Here is a 26,370-nt window from a genome sequence, read left to right on the forward strand (position 1 = left end):
GGGGGGCTGCTTTCTGAAATGATGAAGAGTACTAGGTTAGGATTAGAACATGTGGTATATTTTATTATTTTTTTCAACGTTTATTTATTTTTGGGACAGAGAGAGACAGAGCATGAACGGGGGAGGGGCAGAGAGAGAGGGAAACACAGAATCGGAAACAGGCTCCAGGCTCTGAGCCGTCAGCCCAGAGCCCGACGCGGGGCTCGAACTCACGGACCGCGAGATGGTGACCTGGCTGAAGTCGGACGCTTAGCCGACTGCGCCTCCCAGGCGCCCCCATACTTTAAATGTTCACCTGTATGGGGCACCTGGGTGGCTCAGTCGGTTGAGCGTCCGACTTCGGCCCAGGTCACGATCTCATGGTTTCTGAGTTAGAGCCCCGCGTGGGGCTCTGTGCTGACAGCTCAGAGCCTGGAGCCTGCTTCGGATTCTATGTCTCCTTCTCTCTCTGTCCCTCCCCTGCTCATGCTCTGTCTCAAAAATAAATTAATAAAAACATTTAAAAAATGTAAATGCTCACCTGTAATTAATGCTTTAACATAAAAGGTACAATAAAGTATAATTGTACTTTTCACAGGATTTTAAAGAAATATGAATCCATTGTGTGTTATAGGCAGCAAGGCCAGTCCCTAAGCCACACATTTAAATCTGATTCATCCGTGTCTTTCTTTCATTTCTTGCAGGGCTACTCTATGGACTATATCTATAATTCTATTTGGAAAAAACATCAAAAGTCTAAATTTGAGACCTGTTGTAAAAGTGAGATTGGAGCCTGACTGCCTTCCTGCCAGCTGCCCAATACCCACCTCCATGAAAGGACCTGGAGGGGAGCCATCTGGGGCCTGAGAGAGAACACAGTCTGTTTGAGAGACCTGGTCAGCATGACCCTGTCCTGAGAATTAATTTTGGCTCTATGGGTGGACAGCAATGTTCCCCAACGTCTGATCCTCAGTCTCTTTTATCTCTACACAGATTCAACAATTACATCTGTATGGGTGCCTCTAAGCCCCCACTTCCACCTGACCTCTCTGGTATCTCCAGTCCCACACTTCCAACTTCCAGAGAGAAAGGTCCGCTTTGCTGCTCACCCGGGCTGGCCCCCAAGCTCACCACTCCTAGTTGAGCTCATCATTCCACCTCCTGGACCTGAAACCTAGAATTATTTTCAACTCCTACCACTCCCTTGGCACAGGTAACCCATTAGTCACCACGCATAGTCACCCACTGCTGGTAACGGCTTTCACACTCATCCCATTGTAAATGGCTGTGAGATTGCCGTGGGTGTCCAACCTATCATACGGATCAGGCAGAATGGGACCCCGCCTGGAACAGGCTGGCATCAGTATGGCAATCTGTCACTAACAGCAGAAGCTGTAACAGGAGTCATGGGCAATGGGGTAAGATGAAGAGATGTGGTCAAGGTCAGCGCCAGATTCCCCAGGCTAAGAGGGGTCAGACAAGCAGGGCAAGTATAAGAATTAAAGTCAAGAGCCAGAGCAGGCCTGGGAACTGAGCTGGTTTGGGCTCATAGGACAGAGCATGGGCACTGTGACTGGATTCTAGGGACAGAGTTTTGCTTTGCGGGGGGTGGAGGGGGCAGTGAGTAGGGACCCTTGGAGAGGCCCAGGCCTGTGTTTTCTTAGCTGTGCCGTGGCCAGGTGTCATGGAGCTGCGTATCCTTAACACGTTTCCTCTTCTCCACCCCCCTGCCTCACTCCAGCCCAGAGTGACTCCTTATTTGCCTTGACTTTGAGAAAGCATCTCTATCTGCAACCCTGCAGCCTCTGGAGGGGAGCTACTAATATCTATTGCACACCTGCTAAGGCCTTTTGTGTATTTTATCACATTCATCCCGACAGCAACACTGGAGAGATAGATGGTGACGTCTGACATTTGTTCGGTGACTTTGGTTTCTATTTTATTTTCACAAGCACTAACTCATTTGACCACTGGGTAACCCAGTGAAGTGGTCAGAGCCCTATTCAGCAGATGAGAACACTGGGGCCAGAGGGATTAAAGTGACTTCCAGAAGTCACCCAGGTCCCTATGACTCCAGGTGTTGCCCAGCAGTATCTGCTGGAAGTTGTTAGAAACAACAGCAGGATCTCCCGGCTCACCCCAGGCCACTGAACCAGAATCTGCATCTGAACCCGAACCCCGCGGGGGATCACTGGCATGTTAAAGTTGGCCTGAGTAGTTGTTCTAGGAGTCTGCACTAGAAAGCAGCCTTACAGGGCTAAGTCAGCTGCGGTCAGCGATGGTGGACACAAATACCCCAAGGTTACCTGCAGCTCTTAGAGTCAACACTGACTGCTGGCCATCGGTGGGGAGTGAAGCTGACAGAGCCAGGGATTGGATGGAGAGAGAAGAGAAAGAGAAGTCAAGTCAAGGGGCATTTGTGAAGCTTCTGCTGGGTGCCTGCTGCTATGGCTCCAGGCATACGTAGCAAAGAGGCCGGGGAGCTGAGGGTGTGTTTGGGGAGCAAGACACAGGAGCCAATGCGGGAGGACTGCGACCCAGCACCTGGAAGCAAGCTGAGTGCTGGAGAAGGTGCTGGTCCAGCGGCAGTGGAAGGCCCTCCTGGGGGCAGGAGAAGGAAGGCGGGAGGATGCCACTGGGCCGGGGTGTGCTGGGCCCTGCAGACGAGGCAAGTGAGTGCAGGTTCGGTCTGGCAGGCAGTGCCTTCAGAGAGCCTGGGCTAGAGAATGTCCTGGTGCCTACTTCTCCAGCCTTAGTTTCCCTCACCAGTCTCCTCTTCTCAGGGAAACACCTGTGCTTACAACCCCCTTAAGACGTTGTAGCTTGTAGAACTGCTCCCTGCCAATTCTCAACAACCAGAACTGAGTCCCTCAGGCCCCTTCCTTGCTTTCTGAGTCTTGATAAAGCCACCGCTGTTCACCCGGTCGCTCCGCCACTCACCTTGGGAGTGATTTCTGACTCCTCCCCTTCTTGTGACCTTGACATTTAGTTCAACTGCTTCTGTCTGAATTATCTCTGATGAGAACACATTTTATCTCACAGTGTCTCCCTCCTTCTAGTATCTCCACCCCACACTCAGGAATTGTTGGAGGCTTCTTTCGTTGGGTCCAAATTCCGCAGCCTGAGCTGCGGTTCTCAGCTCTCCACACCTTCCTCCCACTTGGCCATGTCTCTCACTTTCCTCAGTGCTCCTATTGAGACAGCCATCCCCATCGTTCCTGCCTGCCCCTCCCTCAGATCCCTCGTGTCCATTCCTGCTTGTCCGACCCTACCTGGGGAGACTTCATGTCCATATGTCCTCTATCCAAAGCCTGCTTGTCTTTCTATGCCCATTATATGCTTTTGCTTCTTTTTTGTTGGGATTAGAACCAAGGATTTGTGGCCAGGATTATAATGATGATCTCTGTTATGCACAATTGTCATAGAAAAGACTGGAATTAAACAGCAATGTAGTAACCATGGTGGTCTCTGGATTCTGGGCAATTGGTAATTTTTTTTCTTTCTAATTTTTAAAAAATATTTTCCTTTTTTCTAGGGCAACCATGTAGTACACTATAATTAAACAAAGTACATAAACGATTATGCTTTCTAAAGCATGAATTGCCGCCAGAGAAAGGCTGCTGTTCAGGAAGGCGGCAGTTGGGTGAATCCAGGTAGTTGGCCTTGGGAGGGCGGAGGGGTAGAAAGCACGGTAGTTAATTCAGACCTGGGCTTGAATCTCAACTTTGCACCTCACTCTCTGACCCTGGGCAAGTTAGTTAACCCTCTGAGTTTCTACATATGCTAGTGGTGTGGCCTTGGGGAACGAATTTAGCCTCTCTAAGCCTGATGATTCATTTAACAACTTTAATAACTATGGAACTATGTGCCAGGAATGGTTCTGGATGCTGGAGTCTAGCTGTACACAATTCAGACAAACTCTCCACCCTCGCGGAGTCTCTACAGGGGAGAGGCAGATAGTAAACAACCAAGAAAGATGTAATATCTTTTCTTAAATGCTTTTTCTTAAGTTTATTTATTTTGAGAGAGTGAGAGAGTGGCGGGAGGGGCAGAGAGACAGGGAGAAAGAGAATCCCAAGCAGGCTCTGTCAGCTCAGAGCCCAATGAGGGGCTTGAACTCCCCAACCGTGAGATCATGACCTGAGTTGAAACCAGGAGTCAGATGCTCAACCGACTGAGCCATCCAGGTGCCCCAGAAAGATGTAATATCTTCAATGTTGATATGTGCACACACAAACACATATATGATATCCCATGTGGTGGTTAAGTGCTATGAAGAGAGTAAAGAGGAGTCTAGAGACTGGAATGTGGGAAAGTTTGCAATCTTAAATAGGGTGGTTCAGGGAGGTCTCACTGAGGAGGTGACATTTAAACAGAGACCAAAAGGAATGAGAGAGCCAGCCCTGCGGGTGCCCGGGGAGGGAATTCCAAGCCAAGAGGACAGCAGTGCCAAGGCCTCCAGGCAGGAGTGGGCTGCGGGTCTGAGGAGTAGCCAGAAGGCCTGTGTGGCAGGAGCCAAGTAGGGGGAGCGGCAGGAGATGAAGCCAGGGACGTGGAGGCAGACCAGATGATGAGAGCCTGGTAGGCCATGGTCAAAGCCTAAGAATACTGGCAACAGGGGCGATGGTGGATATATTTTGAAGGCGGAGCCAATGGGATATGCTGATATACTGACCATGAAGATACATTGCTGATATATTGACCACGAAGAAACACGTCAAGGAAGAGTCCTGGAACCAATTTTGATCTGAGCATCAGAAGAATGAAGGTGCCACATAGCTATTTACTGAGCTAGGGAAGTGCTGTGTGCCTATTTCAGCCTCTCAATAACCAATGCTGTGGTGGGACCAGCTCTTGTAGTTCTTACAATGATTGCAAGACACTCTTCAGCAATAATCATCAGGAAATTTTAAAAAATAAATAAAGGTTTATTACTTACAGGACCTGGAAGTTACATAGCATACTTGGGGCCACACAGTGAGGTCACAGGGGGAGAGAGAGAGAGAGAGAGAGAGAGCGAGCGAGAGAATGTACATGCAGGCCTGGGGTCAAGGGTAGAGGCCTAGGGTTTCATGGACTCCCTCTGTCTTGGTGACTTTTTTTTTTTTTTTTAACGTTTATTTATTTTTGAGACAGAGAGAGACAGAGCATGAACGGGGGAGGGTCAGAGAGAGAGGGAGACATAGAATCAGAAGCAGGCTCCAGGCTCTGAGCCATCATCAGCCCAGAGCCCGATGCGGGGCTCGAACCCACGGACCGTGAGATCGTGACCTGAGCTGAAGTCGGACGCTTAACCGACTGAGCCACCCAGGCGCCCCTGTCTTGGTGACTTTAAAACACAAAAGTGGGAATTTAAAGCACGGGAAGAGAAAAGGCAAGTGGCCCAAAATGATCAGTTATCAAAATCAGCCAAAATCTCTGAAATAAAGAAGCCTCAGTCCAGGGAGCGGCCCAGTTCTTTGTCCAGTCCTGCCGCTTGCTAGGAGAAGTAGATGCCTCTTGGAAGTGATACCTTGGCAATCAAAGCTTAAGTTGCGTTACAACGTGCATTACAAAAAGGAAGATCATCTGCCAGAGTTTCCACTACAAGAAGACTGTGGAAGGAGCAGGTTTAGGGGCACCTTGATTTTGGATAGTGTGTTGGCCATGTCTATTAGATGTCCAGGTCAAGGCATTGAGTAGACAGTTGAGTATTCAAGCCTAGAGTTCAGGGGACAGGCCAGGGCTGGAGATATAAACATAGTTGCTGTCAGGGGCACCTGGGGGGCTCAGTCGTTCCAGCGTCCAACTCTTGGTTTCAGCTCTGGTCATGATCTCACAGTTCACGGGTTTGAGCCCTGCATCAGGCTCTGCGCTGATAGGGCAGAGCCTGCTTGGGATTCTCTCTCTCTCTCCCTCTCTCTCTGCCCGTCCTCCTCTTGTGCTCTCTCTTCCTCTCCCTCTCTCTCTCTCCCCACATGAGTAAACATTTAAAAGCAAAAACATAGTTGCAGTCAGCCTAGAGGGATGGACCTCATTTCACGATGAGGTCACCTAGTTTGAGCAAGGATAGATAAAAAAGAATGACTGAGTCCTGGGGCGCTCCAATGTTAGGCACCAGGAAGATGAAGAAGAACCAAAAAGATATATGGTGAAGGAGGGGCCGGTGAAAAAGAAGGGAACCAAGGAAGAGTGGAGGCCCAGAGGCCAGGTGAGGTGTTGTTGCTGCTAGTGTTATTGACAGACTGGGTTCAGCCTACACGTAGTTGATGTATGACTACTTTGTCAACAGTTTCTCTGGAGGAGTGGTATTATGGCTATATTAAAGAAAGGCCCCCACCATTTTCAATGGCCAATTGTTCAACAAATGAATTCCATCCAAGTGAATGCAACAGTCATCTTGCACTCCAAATTAGGTTTATCCTGACCTCACACAGCCACCTGTGATGGAAATCTAGTGGGAACCAGGCAATGGTGGGGGCAGGGTGGGGGTGAGGGTGGGGGACAGGGCTCAGAAGGAGGCCACATTTGGAATTCCAGGAACACAGATGGGGCCTGAGATCCCACAATAGAGATCTGGTTTCCCGGGGAGCCTTGTGAGAGTCAGGGGAGGTCCTGGGCCCAGACCGGGTGTCCTGGTCCATCAACATGGTGACACCCTAAGCAGAATGAGGAAGCAGGAAGAGGAGTCAGTTGTTGGAAGAGATGCGTTCTTGTGTATGTACATAGATGTTCTGGCATCTGGTGGAGCCCCAGCTTCCTTTTCTGTGACCCCTGACCTGCCGCACCTTAGATTTGCCATTCCCTCATCCTTCTCCATACACAGGTATCCCCTCTGATTGTAGCCCCCGACCGTCATCTGTTCTTGCCCCTCCAGCAGCACGGCCTTCGATCCTCTCAAGTCAGCACCCCCTCTGGTCATGGTCACGGGCCTCCCTGCCGGCCCTCCCTCCCCAGGGCCCCCCCACCCCACTGCAGAACTGAGCCTCAATTCACACAACAGCCACCGCCGATGCTTTCTGTTCCCTGAAATCGATAAAGCCTCCCTCTTGTTCCCGCATCACTAAACAGGTACAGCTCGGGGCGCCTGGGTGGCGCAGTCGGTTAAGCGCCCGACTTCAGCCAGGTCACGATCTCGCGGTCCGTGAGTTCGAGCCCCGCGTCGGGCTCTGGGCTGATGGCTCAGAGCCTGGAGCCTGTTTCCGATTCTGTGTCTCCCTCTCTCTCTGCCCCTCCCCCGTTCATGCTCTATCTCTCTCTGTCCCAAAAATAAAATAAACGTTGAAAAAAAAAAAAATTAAAAAAAAAAAAAACAAAAAAACAGGTACAGCTCATACTTTTTGAAGCCACTGTCCCTTCTTATTACTCTGTTTTCTCAGAGCCTAATCATTCTGGGCACATTACAACCTTCAGAGAGACCTGCTTTACTGAAGTGAGACTTTACATATAAGATAGAACAGGAGGATGCACCAGGGCTCACCCCAGAGTAACCCCAGAGATCATAGTGGGGGTGGGGGGGTGGGGAGGAGTTGGGGATCACAAAGGAGGTCACCCCCTTCAGATAGACAACTGTATACTTTGCATTTCATGGAGGGACAATCTCTTTTTGTCATCCAGTTGTAACTTGCAACACTCTATATAGTTCACGGGCAAGGAACAGAATGTTTCGCCACAGGATGATTCCACCCCTGCGGAGTCAACCCACGGCCTTGGCCTTCTGAGCAGGGCCATTAACTGAGCCAACTACGCAAGAAAAGAACTAATAAGGCACAGGCCTGTGGCTCAGGGAGTTTGGTGGTCAGGGATGTGCGTGCGTCCAGGTAGCAAACTTCAGGGTCGCGGGATGCCCCTAGAAGGAGAGCATGTCCCCTGCTTCTCTAATTTATGCAGCCAACGTTGTTTACCACTGCTGGGGTGCCCCACAGGGCCCAGCTCAGAGTCCAGCTCAGAGAGGGTGGCAGAAGGGTCCTTGACCCTGCCCTTCAAATGTCCGTAGTCTGGCTGGGGTAAAAAGATATTTAAGAACTCAGGGTCATTTAGAAGGTGAAGTGAATGTCATGGGAAAACCAGGGTGCTCCAGCCTGAAGCGTGAGACCTCAAGGCTCCTTAACATCTCGGCTCCTCAGCTTCCCTAAGAAACGAGGCCAGTGCCATCTGTCCTTCACTCTCGCCTTGGGCATCTGGCAAAGTAACAGGTGGAGGGTAGTGAAGGGGAGAGAGCCCGGACCGTGGGCCTGTCGGGGAGGTTAATCTCTGGTCACTTCCTGTCCATTCTCAGGGAATGTTCGAAGCAGGGGAGTTTATCCTTCCTCATCTCAGGCAGAAAAGTTGAGCAAGATGTGACCTTGCTATGCAAGCTCTGATAATAAAAATCCCATGGTTAATCTAGCTTATCTCTGGAAAGATACACAAGAAACCAGTAACACTGCTTCTCTCTGGGGAGGAGAACAGAGCAGCTGAGCAAAAGGTACGGGAGGGACACCATCTTTCTCTGTACTAAATACTCTTTTATGGCTTTTTAATTGAATGACCTGTGATTATTTTTTTTTTAATTTTTTTTTTAACATTTTATTTATTTTTGAGACAGGGAGAGACAGAGCATGAACAGGGGAGGGTCAGAGAGAGGGAGACACAGAATCTGAAACAGGCTCCAGGCTCTGAGCTGGCAGCACAGAGCCCGACGCGGGGCTCGAACTCACGGACCGTGAGATCATGACCCGAGCCGAAGTCGGCCGCTTAACCGACTGAGCCACCCAGGCGCCCCGAATGACCTGTGATTATAATATCTAACAGTAAATGTAATTCCAACTGAAAAGTGGTTCTAGGAATCGGTTCGAGGTTGGGACAGAGCCAGGAGCTGGCTTTGCATTGGGTTTCCTCCCTCAGATACCCTTTTTCTGAGCGTGAGGGGCCGGTGAAGGGAGATGAGAGCAGACCGAAGGGCTTGGAGTGCCCTGCAGGCCGGGCCTGGTGTGGTGGCTGGACCCGGGTGTCTCATGTCCGCGTCCTTCCAATGAGAAGGGCACACCTGCCTCTCTCTTTGCCTCCAGCTCTGGCACAGAGCTTTCCACCAGGCCTGGGAGCCTGGTGGAGTAGGGGTTGGGGGGGGCGGGGTCGGCACAGGCCGTCCCCTCTGGCGCAGGGCACCGTGTGCTCACTGGCCTGCAAGCCCGGGGGGCCTGAGCTCAGCAGCCTCACAAGTTTCGTCAGCGACAAGCAGTGCTAGTAAGGTGGGCAAGGGTCATGAGGATGTGCGTATGGCTGAGGCACGGCTGAGGGCAAAGGTCAGGCCCAAATAGCATGGTGGCAGATGACAAGGAAGGCCTCGTTTGACCCTGGCATGGACAGGGAGGCCAGCAGTGGCCACTCTCACGGGTCCTGAGCCAGAATGCAGGGGCCGGTCCTGAAGCCTGCTTCAACCCCCAGGCAGCGACCCCAACCCAGCTGGTGGCAGCCTGAGGTTGGTGTGGCCCGTGAACCTTGGTCTGTGGGAGCAGCTGACACACAGGGGCTGCCACGTGAATGCTCCGAGCACCCTCCTCCCATCTCTGTGCTCCCAGAATGTCTCCAGGCCTTCTCAGACAGGCATGGCTCCCGGCGTACCCCGTCCCCCAAATCCACAACTTGTCCTCCCAGCCTCCTCCACCGGATCCCCGGCGCCCCTGAGAAAAGTTCATCGGCCTCGGCGGGGTCCCAGTGACCCAGTCTGCTTGCGGAAGGCTGTCTGTTGCTCAGATGTGTGCCTGGGGGTCAGAATGAAGGCAGCGTGAGGACACGGGAAGACCCTGTGGATGTGACTCCTGGTTCTGCCAGAACTCTCTGGGCCTTAGCTGCTTCGTCTGGGGCTTCCCTACATCATGGCACCATCCCTTGGAGCGCTAATTAATCATGAAAGCACTTTGTAAAATGTGGCACACATTATCCGTGTTGTTATTACACGTCCTGTTACATCACTGAGCTCTTAGTAAACTGATGCTGAATGAATCTTCGTCTTGAGCTGATGATGACTCAGGAGGGTGGCCTTGGCATTCCTACCTTCAGCCTGGGCATCAAAAGTGAGGGTGAGGGCCAGTGGGGGTAAGTCTACCCTCTAACAGGATAAGAGGGTCTGACCTCCCTGAGGAGGGGAATTGGGCCAGCATTTGACAGAACTTGAGGGCCAACAGGTGCCCAGACCCTCTTTGAACAGGTCCCCTGGGAGTGGGGCTCTAGGGCCCAGCTCTGTTCACAGGCTGCCCTTGCAGGGGAGCTGGACTAACTCAGAAATGCTCAGTGCTACCCCAGCTCCAAGCAGCAACTGCTCCCAGATCTTCAGGTGACCCTGCTCTGCTTCCAGAAGGAATGGAACTACAGACCTAGTAGTCCAAGGCAGAAGGGAGTCAATGGGTATGTTTTCTAGAGTGTGGAGGGGTACAAGAAGCTCCATGTCCTGGAGGCAGGCTGAGCTTACCCACCTCTGGCCTTGCATCAGCTGCAGAGCTGGCTGCCAGGCCCTGGGAATTAGGGAGGAGGCTCCCAGGAGCCTCCTAGCCTTGCTTCTTGCTCTTGGGGAGGGGGTGGCAAGGAGGAGCTGGCAAGCCCAGGGCTCCGCAGACTCTCCATTTCCAGGTCAGCCAGCTGCCCCAATTCCCAGCTTCCCAGGCAGCATATGGCCTGTGTGATCAAGGACAGGCACAGCTGAGGGCCCTGGGAGGTCACCCAGGCTGCCCAAGGTCTCCTTGCTGGAAGCCTTCCTAAAGTCGGCGGTATCTCCCAGGTAAATGTGGGGACTTTGGAGCTGGTTCCTCTCTGGCCCCTGATATCACCACTTAAAAAAATTTTTTTTAATCTTTATTTTTGAGAGAGAGACAGAGCGTGAGCAGGGGAGGAGCAGAAAGAGAGGGAGACACAGAATCCAAAGCAGGCTCCAGGCTCCAAGCTGTCAGCACAGAGCCCGATGCAGGGCTCGAACTCACGAACCAAGAGATCATGACCTGAGCCGAAGTCAGATGCTCAACTGACTGAGCCATCCAGGTGCCCCCTGATATCACCACTTTACCACTAAAAATGACCCTCTACCAATAGCAGCAGGTGCTACAGATGTGGGCCAGATGTGTATCATGGAGACTTTCATTGTAGCCTTTCATCTCACCCTTGATTTATTAATGATTCACCTCAGGGTTGAATGTGACAGGTGGTTCACAGAGGGATTCCCCTTCTGTTATTCTCTCCAGTGTGTGGGATTTATAGAATCCGTGAGAACTGCCCCACAGCTCCTGTGTCCCTGACTCCTCCTGGGGCACAACAGTGCATGTTCTCAGTGTTAAGTGCCATACCAGCTCCCTTCTGCCTGGAGCTTCTCAAAGGGGCATGTAGAGTTTCTGGGGATTCTGGAAGGCACCCATCAGTCCTCCTCACTCTACTGCCAGTGCTCTCTCTTGCCAGTGTCCTCCTGCTCCAAGTGCACCGGGCCTGCTATCTGTGATGTCCTGAGAGCTGAGTTGATGGCAATGGGCAAAGGAAAGGAGACCCTGGAGGGCTAAAGCAGAGAAGGCAGACGGGGGGGCAGGGACACAAGGGTTCATGGGAGGCCTGGGTCAGCCCTAACCTAGTGCTTCCAGCTTCTCCTGGACTCAGTTTCCAAGTCTTCCTCAGCTGGTCCCCATGTCCAGGCCTTATCTAGACTTGTGCTGCTAGAGAAAAAATGTACACACCCCCACCCCCAACCAATCACAGACTCCTGTCCCCTTCCTGGGCCTTAATTTCCTCATCTGCAACGTGAGGAGACAGGACAAGATGGATAAGATGGTTCCCCAGCTCAGGTGCTGTAGGAGTCCATGACAGCATTCTTTTGCTAGAACTTTCTCTTTCAATGCTCTCCCCTCCATGCAGCCCCTGCCTCGGTGTTTGTTCTTGGGTTTTCGCTCCTGGTCTCAGACCCTCTGCCCTAACTTCCAGGCTTTAATGGAGACTGGGCTGATCCACTCATTATCTCAGGACAAACATTAGACTATTCCAAACCTACATTTGCCTTTTATAAGCTATATCTCCTGGGTTTTCATTTAATCCAAAACGCTCTGTGGAGGGGGTGCTTCTCCGCAAGGAGCGCGTAAGAGATCTCAGCTGAGAGGGCAAACCTCGTGAGGTCCCCAGGCCCTGAAGATATCGAGGTTGGAAAGGCCCTTGGAGGTTACTTAAGCCAAGCACCCTGCCCCTCCTATTGCATTTTATTTTATTTTCCCCTGCCTTTCCTATTCCATTTTACCTCATTAATTGTTTAATTTTTTTGAGAGAGATAGGAGAGCGTGTATGCATGGCTGGGGAAGGGGCGGGGGGGGGGGGGGGACAGGGGACCCAAAGGGGCTCTGTGCTGACAGCAGAGAGACTGATGCAGGGTTTGAACTCACAAACCGTTGGATCATGACCTGGGCCGAAGCCGGACGCTTAGCTGACTGAGCCACCCAGGCGTTCCTTTCTCCTATTCCATTTTAAAGATGGGGCCTAGCAAAATCAAGTGACCTAAAAGAAAGTATAATTTAATACCAAAAAAGGAGGAAGAACTTGATTTCCCTTTAAAAGATGGTCCTTTAAATGGAATAATTTTGCTTCGGGAAGAGCTCATTCTGGAAATTGCGTTTTTCTCCTTTTTTGTCACCAACTGGTGATGTCATCATCATGGTCCATGGGTGTTCTGAGGACCAGATTTGGAAACCACTGTCCTGGAGTCCTTCTGTTCCCAACATCCCTCTGTCTCTTCAACAAGACTTGCAAACTAAACAAAGGAGACATCTGGGGTCAATCTAGATTAAAAAAAAAAAAACACTTTTAAAATGACTTCAGTATCCCTATAAATGGTCACTGCAGCTGTAAAGGAAGCAGAAACCTGTCGCTCAGAGTAGGGTGCAGGCAGAAACTCTGTCACAGGGCTCTGGACCAGGAATAGGACTTAACTCCATGCTGAGCAGACCACGGTAGGTAGGTAGGTAAATAGGTAGGGAGCTAGCTGGTTCCTCTCACATCTTTGGCACATGAGGAGGATTCTGGGAGTATTGATTCTGGAAAGATGGTGAATGTGTTCTCCCAGACTGGTGGAGAGAGCTGTTTTTTATGTCCTCTTAACTCAAGGATCCTTAGAGATTGGGAGTGAAAGTGGGGAGAAGAAGTCCTTTAGTAGCTGTGGAGGGAGAACGAGATGCTAGTTTGTTGCCTGCCATATAATATGCACTCTGTAAATACTTGTGATTGATGTGTGGGATGTGTGACATAATTTATGGTAGATCTAGAGCCTGTCGGACAAGTCTAAACTCTGGTTTTACAACTAACTGCTCAGAAAAACCTCTGATGCCCCCAAACTTCAAGGACACAAGTGCCTGTGGCAGGCAGGAGTCTTCTTTACAAATATCAGAAGCCATACTCCCACCAGCTTAAACCAAAAAGGGTTTCTAGCTCACATAGCTGGGAGGGGCACAATAGCAAAAGCTGTGACCTTGGGGCAGAACCCAGTGTCTCCAAAATACTTGCTCTTTGTCTTTGCCTGACTTTTGCAGATAGGTTCTGTCCATGTGGTGGGGACGCCAGCCATTTGCAGCCCAAACTCAGGCTTAGAAAAAGGGCTTCTCTCTCTGTCAACATCAATATATCTATCTCAGAGAAGGCTTTGATTGGGCCTGCTTTGGTCCTAGCCAGACCTAGGTCACATGCCTGGTCCTATGGTGAGGGAAGTAGATGGCATTACCAGGAGGAGGGGGGATGGGAAAGCCAGGTGGGCAGACAAAGCAATAATCATAGTACCTACAATATCTAAAGGTTGCATGTATGTGTGTGTGTTTATGCGTGTGTGTGTGTGTGTGTGTGTGTGTGTGTGTGTGTGTTGGGGAAGCCCAAGTCTGAAAGAGCCTGTTAGAGTGCCTGGGTGGCTCAGTCAGTTAAGCATCTGACTTTGGCTCAGGTCATGATCTCACGGTTCATGAGTTCAAGCCCTGTGTCAGGCTCTGTGCTGACAGCTCAGAGCCTGGAGCCTGCTTCGGATTCTGTGTCTCCCTCTCTCTCCGCTCCTCCCCAATTCATGCTTTGTTTCTCTCTCTCTCAAAAATAAACATTAAAAAACAAAACAAAAAAAACCTCTGAGAAAGAAAGAAAGAAAGAAAGAAAGAAAGAAAGAAAGGGCCCATGAAAAGGGATCATGCTGGGGCGCCTGGGTTGCTGTCATACTTTGGCTCAGGTCATGATCTTGTGGTTCATGGGTGCGAGCTAGCGTCAGGCCCTGTGCTGATGGCTCAGAGCCTGGAGACTGTTTTAGATTCTGTATGTGTCTCTCCGCTGCTTGCACTCTGTGTCTCTGTCTGTCTCTCTCTCTCAAAAATAAAATAAAAACATTAAAAAAAATTAAAAAGAAAAAGAAAAAAAAGAAAAGGGATCATGTAAGTGGGACCAGAACCAGGCTTGGCCTATTCACAGGATTATTATTAGGTACCAATCATTTGGCTCCACTATATGTCAGGCTCTGCATTAGGCTAAGTATATATTACATACATTATTTCTCATTCTCACAGTAACCCTAAGAAGTAGATATTATTAGCTTCATTAAAAATTTTTTTTTTAAGTTTATTTATTTTGAGAGAGACAGAGAGCATGCATACTCACTGGAGCAGCAGAGAGAGGGAGAGAGAATCCCAAGCCTGCTACGAGATGCCAGGCTGTCAGGGCAGAGCCCGATGCAGGGCTCACCAACGGTGAGATGACCTGAGGCAAAGTCAAGAGTCAGACACACTGAACCAACTGAACCACGGGCACCCCTAGCCTCATTTTAAAAGTAAAAGAGACAGAAGTTAAGGTCACACAGGCTGTGAGTAACTGAGCCATGTTCAAACTTGGGTCCTTTAGACTATAGAGCCCATGTTTTTTGCCCAAGGTCAGGTTGCTGCTTTAGAAACCAAAGCTGAAAGCTTGCTGAATGGTGGCAGAGAGCACACTCCCAGCCCCAGCAGGTGTGGTCTTGCCAGGGTGGGCAGCCACGACTTTCATGCATTTCCTGGTTGCATACTTCCTTTGTCCCCTGTCCTACAGGCCCTTCATGGCAGATGGAGACAGGCAAACCACTCGTGGTAATACATGGGCTTCTTCACCAAATGGATACCAAATGGTATTTCTCCCAGACTTGGTCCCCCAGTTAGTGACTCTGCCTGGAAATTTCTAGAGTCTGGCCTGTCAGGTGAGAAGAAATGGGATGGGGTATGGACGGACACTGGCACGGCAAAAAATCAAAGGATGTCATCTCTCACCTAAATCACAGAAGTATCTGCAGGCCCTGATTATTCTCCCTACCCCTGTGCTGCCTCTCCAAACCACTCAGCACTTCACAGCTAGAGAGACCCTCCTGAAATACTACCCCTCCTGCACCCACCCTTGCTCTGAACCTCGATGGCTTCCCTTCGCCCACATTCATTATGGAGGCTTCTCAGGCTCCCCTGGACCACCACTCTCCCCCACACACCATTCTCTTTTATCACTGGACAGAACTAGGTTGGACTTTTCTCTCACCAAGGAAGATTAACAAACAGCTTTAGAGGAATTTAGGGTAGACTTGACCTATTCAGTGACTCTCAACAGATTTTGGCATCTATTGTATTCCAGGTCCTGAATACACAATAATGGGCAGTAGTAGCTTGGTTCTTTCCTGGGAGTGAAAAGGCAATTGCTGGAAGGTGTCCTAAGTGCCTGAGCCCAGGTTTGGGGATCTGGGAAGGCTTCCTGGAATAGGGGACATCCACGTGTGACGTGCAGGGTGAGGAGGTACTAGCTAAACTGAGTCACTCTCTAGACCAAGCTCTTTTTTGGCCCTCAATGGCCCTCATCACAGGCTGTTTCCACTGCCTGGACTGAACCGCCTCTCTTTTTCCCCAGGGAGGGAAGGGGTGAGGCTAGTTCCTGAAAGTTAGTTTTCCAACTGGAACCAAGCAGAGTCTCTGTCAGGTCACCAACTCAAGAGCTCTGTGCTGTGGTCTCCGCTACCCCCACGGGCCAGCTGGCTTTGGGGCTAGGCGAATTCAGGGCTAGAAAAAGCCGGCCCTAGGGGAGAGAGCTCCTCAAGGAAAGTCAAAGCTGAGAATCTGGTGGGAGATGCCAGAATCTGATTGTACCTTGAGGCCCACCCGGAAGTTGGGCTCTCCACCCTCTCCCGCCCCTGAGTTCCCACCTGGTCAGGTAGGGGAAGGCCCAGAGGGAGCCAGGGCTGACTAACAAAGCCAGGGAAGCCGTCCTTGGACCTCCTGTCCCCCTGCTTCTGCGGGCGTCTCCAGCTGCTAATCCCCTCCTCACATCACACAGCTGTGCCCACCCTCACCTGGCCCTGTGCCACCTGCCACATGCTGCTCCTCTTCCAGGTGGCCTGGCCAGAAACTACATCCCTGCTGGGACTTGAAAGTGGCAGTCACTGACCCGAATTCCCGTGTGTGTTCGTCTGGGGGAGAGGCGCTATGGCCCTCCCCACCAGGGGACGCCTGCACTGTCCTCCCCGCTTTCCAGAGAGCGCCTTACCTAAGCCTCCTCCCCCTAGGATAATTGCGTAGGGACAATTATCGCCGCCTCTGTTACAGACATTAAGGAGCGGGTAATCTGTCAGAGCCGGCAGTGACGGCAGTGACGGAGAAAACCGCCAACGCCCCACGACCTTGGCCCCGATATCGCACTTGCATCTCACGGTGCCCCGGGGCACTCCTCTGCCATCTGCCCGCGCTCCCGCCAGGGCCTGGGCGCGATCCGGGGCCTCCCTGCCCGCCAGAGTCCGGGGGCCCGGCCGGGGGGGGGGGGGGGTAGGAGGTCCGGCCCTCCGTGCCATCCTGAGCGCCAGACGGCCTTAGAGACGCCCTTTGTTTCGCGGCGCTCCCGGCTTCTGCGCAGTCACGGTCACATGGCGCTTCCGGCACGGGGTGTTCCGGGCGCTGCGCCAGGGCCCGGCGGCGCCCCCAGCCCAGTGCTGCCGCCGCCCCGCCCGCCTGCCGGCCGCGCGTCATTCTCGGACCCTCCAGGGTCCCTGAGCGGCGGCCGACCTTCCCGCCGGGCACGCAGGCGGCTTTGCACTCGGCCTGATGCCTTCTCTGAACTCCACCCTTGGGCTTTCCGTAGCTTTTGATCTTAGCACTGGCATGTCAATTACCCATTTGCTTCCTGGGGTACTCCTGTTTCCCCTACTCTAGACAACACCGAGTGAGCAAAGTCAGACTCATTCCTCCCTGGGGGAACACGATACGGCAAATAGTGGTGGACAAGTACTTAACTAAGTCCGTGCTCATCATTTAATGGGGCGGCAGAGACAGCGCCAAGCGTTTCCTACCCCTTCTCCACTCTGACCTCCACAAACAAAATAAAACAAAAATCAGCCACCCCGGGCTGGCCTCCACTGACCGGCTAAGGGCAAAAGACCCGATCAGGGGCAGAAACGGGGCTGGCCCTTCTTGCCCTGGCCTGGCCACCACGGCTCCATCACTCCCAGGCCCAGTCTGTGCCCTGGGACACTTAAGAACCTTGAAACCTCATGGAGGCCTCACAGAGACTGCCTCTGCTTCACTCAGCAGATTCAAGAATTCACTCAACAAATATTTATTGAAAGCGGACCATGTACAGTGTAAGGAAAGATGCCAGCCCTGTGTTAAGTCCCCGAAAGAATGTGAAAGGATTCTCTTTGTGTCCAAGCAGTACCCCGGGCTGTTTCCCTGAGGCTCAGCTTCCCCGGGGAGGCTTTCATCCAAAGCAGCTTGGGAGGCTCTAGTAAACAGTGCAGACACTGCCATGCCTGGGGGCTGGGAATGCGTGATGCCTGCTTCCAATCCTTGGAGATGCAGCAGGGCAGGGCAGTGCCAGGCTCCAGGTGAACATGGGGTGGGGTCTCAGGGGCTCTTGCTGCCTCTGGGCAACCTTTCCCAAAGCCTCTCATCCAGGCCTGCAGGGACTGGGGCAAGGGGGTGGGGAGGGTCTGGAAGGGTGGAGACTTGGGAGAGGCAAGAGGGAGACAGCCCAGGATGGCCCTGGCAAGGAGCAAACTACGGGGCCAGAGGTGGCTGTGTACAGTCCGCCATGGCATCAGGGCTTGGTGGGGAAGAGCAGGCAGGTGAGCTGACGGCTACCGCTGTGTCTGTCCACAAGGGGCAGCGGGTGCTGTGTGTAGTGCCGGACCATGGCAGCCACGGAGGAGAACAGCTGGACAGGAATGAGGGGCATCAGTGAGTCCCCTGAGCCTCATGCTGGGAGAAACTTCCTGAAGGAACTGAGGAGCTCTGGGGAGGGGGTTTGTTGACATTTTTCTAAATACTTTCCTTCTTGTTTGCCCCATGAAGCACCACTGCCGTTCTGCTGCCAGGTTCCAGGCCCTGCACAACTTTCTTGCAACTGCACCCACGGGCATGTTGTTAGCCAGGCTCATATTTCCCAGGCCGGGTAGAAATAACTTTGGGGCCATGCCTCTGCCCAGGTCCTCCAGCACGTAAGCCTCCGCAAGTGCCAGGCACAAAGTTAAATCCTTGGGATGGGCAGGAACCTGGACTACCCGGGCCCTGCCCTCCTCCTAACTGGGTTCATGGCAGGCCCAATGCCCCCCACCGGGCCTTGGGCAGATGGAGCCCTACAAGAGGGGTGCCTCCCCCAGAGGAAGGCAGACCTCTGGGAAGGAATTCAAGTCTCTGGCCACTCTCATTTCCACCCAATCCAGAAAAAAAATGCAAAATGCGGGTTTTCCCTTGGGCAAATGCTCCTGGCAGGGCCCAGCATGTGACTGTGCTGTGCCCTCCTTGCTTTGTAGCCCCCATCCTCCTCCAGCACCCACCTCCTCGTGGTTCTTGCCCTCCCGGCCCAGGGCATAGTGGCTCCCACCATCCAGCCGCCGGATGGGAATGTTGAAGACCCGGCCATGGAGAAGCACTGCCAGGGTAAGGGGCTGTGAGCCATGAGGCTCTGAGCTGGGGCGCACAGTGTAGGCCCCATCCTGTGGAGGAGACCCCATCCATCAACCTCGTCTCCCAACCGTCTGCCTGCAGCCCTGGCCCGCAAATGGCCAGCACCCCCCTTGCCCTCCCATCCCCGCCTGCTCAGCCAGCCACAGCTGGTGAGCAGAAGGGTTTCCGAGAAAGCCCAGGGGGGCTGCAGTTGCCCACCTTTTGGAATTGGAGCAGGGCACTCTCAACAGCATGGCGGTCACAGTTCCCTGAGTACCAAGGCTGACCCAGAAGGCTGCTGTCCTGTATACGCACACAAGCAGCCATTCACAGATGTGTCACGACAGTGGAGAGGGGCTGGGGAACAGAGAACCCTGCCCTGCGGTCGTGTTCACATCTCAGTTCCCTAGACTGAGTCTGCACAAGCAGAACAGAGATGTGTCTGTGTGTGGTGCCCAGCAGGGTGCTGCACACACATGTTCAAAACATGATCCTCGCAATGGTGAGCCGCACCCACCCCACCTGCCGCCAAGAGGCCCTGCAGGCCTCCTCCAGAGCCTTCTCCCTGCCCCTTCTCACCTCAGCAGCTGAGGTGCTCCGCGTGGGTGCTATGCAGGAAAGAGAGGATCTCCTTCCTGCTGGAAGAAGCAGATTGTAGAGCTGAGGCTGGTTGGGGATTAGGCAAAGAAGGCTTTGGGCCCAGCTGCAGAGGTGGGCGAGGTTAGAGGGCGGTGCACATAGGCCTGAAGCCCCAAGCAGAGCACCCAGTGCTTCATCCCTCCTCTCCAGGTCTTGGACTCTGGTAGGACCTACCAGCTAGGCCACGAGTGACCTCCAAATGAGGGATGATCTTGAGATACGGGCTAGGAACTTCCTGCTTTGGTGCAGACCCTGGCAAATGCACAGTGGGATCCCCTCAGGCCTGCTCCCAGCTGAAGTCAGAGCTGTGAGGACTCCCACAGCCAAGTGGGGCATGAGAGGCTGGAAAGGTGGGCCCTGGAAGGACTGCCTAGGGTTCATGCTGAAGATGCCTCTACTCACCTTTAGAAGTGACGTTCGCTGCTCCCTGGGACACAGGAGGGCTGGTCAGAAAGTCTCGGTCCTGTAGGCCCACCCCCTGGGCCTGTAGTCCCTCCCTGAGCTCCCCCACACCCCCCCCGCCCCCCACCCCCTGCCCCAGGTTACTTCTCCCCTGGCTACTAGCCTCTTACATTCCAAGCTTCCTGGGGGGCTACGGTGGACCTGTGGGGAACAAGTTGAGGAAGAAAGTGGCTCTAAGCTGGGGCACTCAGCCCCAGTGGCTCAGGATTTTATCTTAAGGGAAAGAACCCAGTGAACCCAGAGATCCCAGGGTCAGAGCTGGGGAAGCTTGAGTTGGCCATCTCTCATGTACACACACACATCCCTGGTGGGCACTCACCTGGGCACCACTGATGTCCTTGGAAGAGGGTCTGGGGGCATCAGGACTTGAGAGCTCAGAGTTTGAGTCAAGGCCAGGACTAAAACAGTGAAAGCAGGCTGGGCTGGAGACTGGGTATCAGGCAAGGAAATCCACACCGACCAGGGAGGGGTGCAGGTGCCTGCAGGCCTGCTGTCTCTCAGCAGCCCGGGCTCTCAGGGAGTCCTTCCAACCAGTGGGGAAGCCCATGCAACCCTTGCTTTAAGGGGGTTCCCCCTCTAGTATGCACAGTAGGGGTCAACCTGGACGAAAGGCCGAAGCGTGGGTGTCCATGTGGGTGTCCAAAAGCAAATGTGTATTGGTGGGGTAGTGGGGAAGACAAGGGAAGAAGACAGAGCCAGAATGTGTCCTGTTGTGAGCAGCTGAGGGCCTCAAGCAAGATGGATCTGGGGTAGAGGGAGGTATTTACCTGGACTGGGCTCACATTCCAGGTAGATGTTCTCATCAGATTTCTTTGGAGGGCTTGGCACCTAAGAGTTTGACCAGCAAATGGGAGGGAGGGTGAAGCCATCACTTGGGGTGGGGGGGCTATGGACATCTTCCCCCCACCACCACCACAAGCTGGACCTCTTTCTGAGAGCTAGCTAGAATGATTAAAGTTGCTCCTTTGCCTGGGAGGGGGCACCCACAAGCACCTTCCCCTTCAGAGGTGCCTATAGGCCCCAGCTCTCATAGAATGTGGGTGTCCAGGAGGAGCCCAGAGGCCAGGCTTCTCCAGTAGCCTTGGACAGCATATGACAGCTGGCTTACACCTTGTCAGGGGCCTGTGGCAAACAGGAACGACTCTGCTCTGGACCTTTTCCCTTGGTTTTAGGGCTATTTCCTGGCCCTCCCAAGCCCCCCTACCCCAACTTTGCCAACTTCCTAACCAGAACCCTAGAGGATGAGTGGGGACTGAGAGAGAGGTCACTCACCATTCTGGACGGTGTAGCCAACTCTGGAGGTAAAGGAGAAACCACCAGTCATGAGCACAGGGAGAAAAGAATTCAGTGAAACTTAGGCTGGAAGGACGGAGTATCTTTGGAACTCATCTGAAGGGATTCTCAGAGTCAGCTTTGAAGCTCCAGGAGAAAGCCACCCTAAGCTCCGATCGCCTTACTTCACACCCCCCGGTGGTGTTGCCTGGCTTGACCTCCCAAATGATTTGCCAGGCTTGCTCCAAATGACTTTGGGCTGTTCCCCAAGTCAAAACCACCCTCAAGGTCACAAAGGTTTACCAACCACCAAGCACAGTAAACGTGAACATGCCTCAAGTTAGCTGTTTGACCTTAGGCAGGAGACTGCTCTTCTTGGGCCATGTTCAGACAAAAATGTGCTGACTGAGGTCCCTCACTGTCCTGATATCCCAGGGTTTTGGGTTCACAGGCCTCAGGGCCCTTATCACAGGCAAAGTCTCTGGACAGTGGTAGCAATAATGACATGGATGGGATCAGAGACCGGTGGCCAAAGAGCCACTTCGACAGGGACATGACACTCAGATGTGTTTCAATAGTGAGGGTCCCCCAGGCAGGGGAAGCTGCCCTCAGATCTCTTCATCCTGGAGTGTCCCTTGCCGGACCCAGAAAGCACAGCAGGTGCAGAACAGGACCTGGAAGTCGGGGACTCTGCTTTTTTGTGATCTCAGCCAAAGCATTTCTGGTCTCCAGACCTTAGGGTCCTCCTGAACTGCCAGCCTTAGCGGGGATGGGGAATTTTTCCTCAGGTAAAAATGAGGAACAGCTGGAGGAGTGCAGTGACCAGGCAAAGCATGAGCCCAAGTAACCCGAACCCTAGTCTGCCCTGAGGGGGCCAGGACGCCCCATCTCAGGGTAGGGAGTGGGTGGGCCTCTAAAAGAGATAGGAAGTCCTCATTACCTTGCTTCCCAAAGGGCTGTCCCTGCTTCCTAGCCTCCTGCAGGCTCAGTATTGCCTTCAGCTGTGGGCACAATGGGCGGGAAGGAGAGCAGGGTTAGGGGTGGGAGAAGGGAGAGGAACTGGGGCATGGGAAGGGCAACATGGTGGGGTGGGATGCAGTGGGGTTAAGTATATCTGCGCGGCCTTAAAACCACTGCAGTACAAGAACTAATGTACAGAGGTAACTCTTTGCCTCTGCTTTGTGCTCTTTGTTGTGAATCTCTCCCTGCTTTTTTTCTTTTTATTCCAATAAAATATATGATGAAAGTGGTAACTTCCAAGCCCATAAGCTTTTCTCAAGCCCAGTGGGCCTTTCCAGCTGGCTGTGATGGCAGCCAAGTGAGGGATTTCTTCACTCTCTAGGCAGGGAGGGGTCCTCAGGCTCCAGGGTCCAGGGAGGGGCAGCCTGGCCTTCCAGCCCTCCCAGCTCCACCGGAAGGGTGAGTCCCTGGACGCTGACTGGTGGGGGTGGGGGGAATGACCGGGAAGGGGGAGGGGAAGGGAGCAGCCGCTGGTAACAGGGCTCTGCTTCTGACACATCTAATTTTTCAGGGACTTCTAGAATGCAGATGTGGGGGAATCTTGCGGATGAGTTGCCTCTTAGATTTACTCACTGGGAAACGGTAGCCTGGGGTGAGGTGGGGGGGCGGGGGAAGGAGGCACTTGAGGGGGTGTTATTCACCGTTGTGGGCTGGGGCTGGGGTCGCGGTGGTGGTGGCGGTGACTTGCATGGGCCCGGGGGGCCAGGGTGGTCTGGAAAAGGCCCCAAGCATTGTGGGTGCGTGGGTTCCTCCCACACAGGTTCCTGTTTTCCTCCCACCCCCTACCTAGCCTTTATTTCCTCCTCCCCCTCCCCCTCCCCCTCACTGGCTTCCCCACAGCCCCATCTCCATGGCAACTGGAGGCAGCCAGTTTTCCTACCCCCACTGAGTCAAGGAGCCCTGGGGGTGGGATGCCAGCGGCAGCCCCGGCTCTCCTGGCATCCCTACCCTGGCTCCAGAAGTGCGCGGGATCTCAGAGGAGGCCCCGGGGACCCTGTGGGGCCTCCTGCTTTCCCACCGTTGCCTTGGTTACAGTGCCCCTCCAGGCTCTCCCCTTCCCACTCTCCCTCCTGCCTTTCTCCCCCCTGCCTCCTCCTCTCCATCCTCTCTCTCTCTCTGCCTAGCCCAGAGGCTTCAGCAACTGCCAGCTGAGGCCTCACCCCCAACCCCCCCTTCCGTGGCCCAGCACATACAAAGGGAGAGGAGGCAAGGTCTGCACCCTCTTTTCTTGTGGGGACCCTCTGTCCTGCCTGACCACCCAGCTCCCTTCCTCACCTTCCCAACCCCTACCCAAGTACAAAGAGTCCTCCTCGGTGCCAGGAAGGTGGGCAGGGACAAGACCGAGGGGTAGAGCCTCACAGGGGGGCAGCTCATATTTATCTTCCTCCTCTTCCTCCTCCTCCTGGGCTTTCTGGAAGGGCTAGAAGAGGAGCAGGACCAGTGGTAGCTGCGGCGTCCCACCTCCCTCCCCTCTAGTCTCAGCAGCTATACTTACTGTGTGTCTCCAGGTCCCAGAGGCAGGCAGAGGACATGGGCTGGGGACATCTTTTTTCCAAGCTGGGGAATCTGGACAGGGGACTGATGAGACTGGGCTTATCTCCCAGCACCCCCACCCCCACCCCACAATGACTTACTCTCTGTCCCCAATATAATAAACCATCTGCACTTTTACAGTAGGGCCTCAGTGATTCACTCAACTCAAAGGAACCATTCATGACCAACCTTTCCAACACTGCAGCAGGGCCAGTGAGGTGGGCGTTTTGAAAATAAGGGGGCCTCCCGGCTAAGTTCCAGCTATGACAATCCCCTACCCCATGCACCCCAAATTCTGAGCAAGACAGATGGAAAGGCTAGGCCCCGGTGACTTAGTAGTGCTGGACTACAACGGGCAGGAGGGGTCCGGAGCCATTCAGAAGAGACTGTACTTGCAGGGGACCCCATTCTGCTTGCAGGGGGCCCCTCTTGCCCACTGTCACTTACCTCCACATCTGGGAGATGGAAGGGGTGGCCCCAACCTGCAATCAGACTCTAGTCAACTCTGCCCAAGAGGCCCTTGAGTTTGTGTCAGCCAGACACTGCACAATTCCCAGGACATTCACATCCATGACTATGTGAATGGCGCCCCCTGGAGTTGTGTGGCACTGGCCTGGGATCAGGACAGCAGGAAGAACAGTCCCGGGGGCAGAGCCAGTGCCCGGTGGGTACACAGCTGGATGAGTTGGTGCCCCAGTGAAGCTGGTAGTGGGGGAGCCCTGGCGCTCACAGCGGGGTAGAAGTACATGAATGGTCTTACTGGGCAGGTGGGGCCGTGCCCAGGAAAGGGGCAGCGAGGTAGAGATCAGAGAGGAGGCAGAGGAAAGAGCGGAGCTGAGTACTCACCGGGGCTTGCTTCCCCTGAGCTTGTCCTGCAAAGAGAGAGGGGCATAAGGGGGTAGTCAGTGCAGCTGGGATGCCTCTCCCTGGGAAGATTCCTGGGCCCCAAGGGGTGGGCAGGTCTGTGCGCCTCGGGCTGCCCCAGAACTAACTCTCACCATGGCCCAGCAGAAGCAGCAATGCCTCCCTTGAGCAGAGGTTCTGCCACAAATGGCCTGGGGACAGAGGCCCTATTGTTCTCATCATTTGCATCTCACAAGCACCAGGAAGGTGGGCCTGCTGTGTCCTCTAACCCCAGACCAAGTTACCCCAGAGGCTCCCATAACCTCCCCCACATTGCCTTCCCGTGCTGTGGTCCCCAGTCTCCAGCCCTTCTGGTCCCCAGGAGGAAGGGCTCTCTCCTCTGCCCCAGGGCCTCAGGCCCACAAGGCTAGACCAGGGCTCAGAGGCCTACTGCAGCTCCCTGATCAATGCGTCCTCCTCCCAGAAGCTCATTGAAGGATCATCCAGACTGGCCTTTCCCACCTCACAGAAGATATGACATTAATGGGCAGATCCAGTTGAAAATGAGAGACCAGCCTTGCACTTTTCTTAAATGCTTTATGCTTGCTGTCCTTTCCTGGTGACTGGTCGTCAATGATCACAGAAGTAGAGGTTAATGAAAAGCTTAGAAATATGCATATGTATTTAGTATGACAGCTTCCTTTATGGATGGATGTATTTATTCACTGAATAAGTATTTATTGAACATCCATTATCTGCCAGGCACTATTTAGGTGCTAAAGATGTTATAGGAAAACTGAATAAGCAGGCATGTGTACTTCCTATTGGATTCTTACAATAGCCTCATGATGCAAATGCTAGTTTAATCCCTGTTTTTCAGAAGAGGAAACTGAGTGTATTAGATCAGGCTGCCATCACAGAATACCACAGATGAGGTGGCTTGAACTAGAGAAATTTATTTTGTCACTGTTCTGGAAGCTAAATGCCCAAGATCAGTGTGCCATCAGAGTTGGTTTCTTTTTTCTTTTTTAAAAATTTTTAATGTTTATTTATTTTTGAGAGAGAGAGACAGAGACAGAGACAGAGCACAAGTGGGGGAGGGGCAGAGAGAGAGGGAGACACAGAATCCAAAGCAGTCTCCAGCCTCTGAGCTGTCAGCACAGAGCCTGACACAGGGCTCAAACCCACAAACTGTGAGATCGTGACCTGAGCCAAAGTCAGACGCTCAGCCAACTGAGCCACTCAGGCGCCCCCAGAGTTGGTTTCTGATGAGAGTTCTCTTCCTGCCTTGCAGACAGACAACTTCTGGCCTATGCTCTCTGCGTGCATAGAGAGAGCTATCTCTGATCTCTTCTTATAAGGACACCAGTCTTATTGAATCAGGGCTCTACCCTTATGACCTCATTTAACTTTAATTACCTCCCTAAAGATCCTGTCTTCAAATATAGCCACACTGGGGGCCAGGGCTTCAATAGATGAATGAAGAAGGGGTACAGTTCAGTCCACATAGCTCAGAGGCTTTGAGAAATTGGGTGGCTTTCCCAAGGTTGACAATTAGTAAGTATTGGAGGTGAGATTCAACCCAAGCTTTGCCTGTGCACTAACCACCAGGCAATCCTGCATCTCATCCAGGCCTGAATCCTTACCCTCCTTTCCTGTGAGGGAATTAGACACAGCGGTAAACACGGCTTCCTTAAGGAGCCCATGACTTTCAGGTGTTCTGTTACTTGAGTGAATT

General features: G+C 53.0%; 1 protein-coding gene and 2 long non-coding RNA genes across 3 annotated transcripts; 1 reads left to right on the forward strand and 2 right to left on the reverse strand.

The window, feature by feature from the left end:
- The first annotated feature begins 687 nt into the window (after positions 1–687).
- LOC121019168 (uncharacterized) lies at positions 688–3,452 on the forward strand. The gene is made up of 2 exons (XR_005785487.1): positions 688–875; positions 973–3,452. It is a non-coding gene; the product is annotated as an uncharacterized LOC121019168 (long non-coding RNA).
- A 9,000-nt stretch (positions 3,453–12,452) lies between these two features.
- LOC121019169 (uncharacterized) lies at positions 12,453–16,797 on the reverse strand. The gene is made up of 2 exons (XR_005785488.1): positions 16,474–16,797; positions 12,453–12,737 (listed from the first exon to the last, which is right to left on the reverse strand). It is a non-coding gene; the product is annotated as an uncharacterized LOC121019169 (long non-coding RNA).
- Positions 16,798–17,519: 722 nt separating this feature from the next.
- On the reverse strand, positions 17,520–24,649 carry SH2D6 (SH2 domain containing 6). Its single transcript, XM_040458340.1, has 16 exons — positions 24,636–24,649; positions 24,237–24,271; positions 23,752–23,822; positions 23,547–23,676; positions 22,898–22,968; positions 22,177–22,237; positions 21,237–21,259; positions 20,732–20,792; positions 20,284–20,362; positions 20,075–20,105; positions 19,905–19,929; positions 19,677–19,754; positions 19,443–19,501; positions 19,083–19,166; positions 18,755–18,913; positions 17,520–18,132 (listed from the first exon to the last, which is right to left on the reverse strand). Exons 7-16 carry the CDS (start codon positions 21,237–21,239, stop codon positions 18,016–18,018), a joined length of 696 nt encoding a protein of 231 aa, XP_040314274.1. The 5' UTR covers positions 21,240–21,259; positions 22,177–22,237; positions 22,898–22,968; positions 23,547–23,676; positions 23,752–23,822; positions 24,237–24,271; positions 24,636–24,649; the 3' UTR covers positions 17,520–18,015.
- Positions 24,650–26,370: the final 1,721 nt, after the last annotated feature.

Source organism: Herpailurus yagouaroundi, unplaced genomic scaffold (assembly GCF_014898765.1).
Source record: "Herpailurus yagouaroundi ecotype Mexico unplaced genomic scaffold, PumYag 221, whole genome shotgun sequence".
NCBI lineage: Eukaryota > Metazoa > Chordata > Mammalia > Carnivora > Felidae > Herpailurus > Herpailurus yagouaroundi.

Bases quoted from the DNA above. Each gene is read 5' to 3' on its own strand.
- SH2D6 (XM_040458340.1), bottom strand. The intron at 20,363-20,731 runs GTAAATACCTCC...TCACTGTTTTAG, and splicing joins GGAATGTGAGCCCAGTCCAG to TCCTGGCCTTGACTCAAACT. The intron at 19,167-19,442 runs GTGAGAAGGGGC...GTGCGTATACAG, and splicing joins GGAGCACCTCAGCTGCTGAG to GACAGCAGCCTTCTGGGTCA.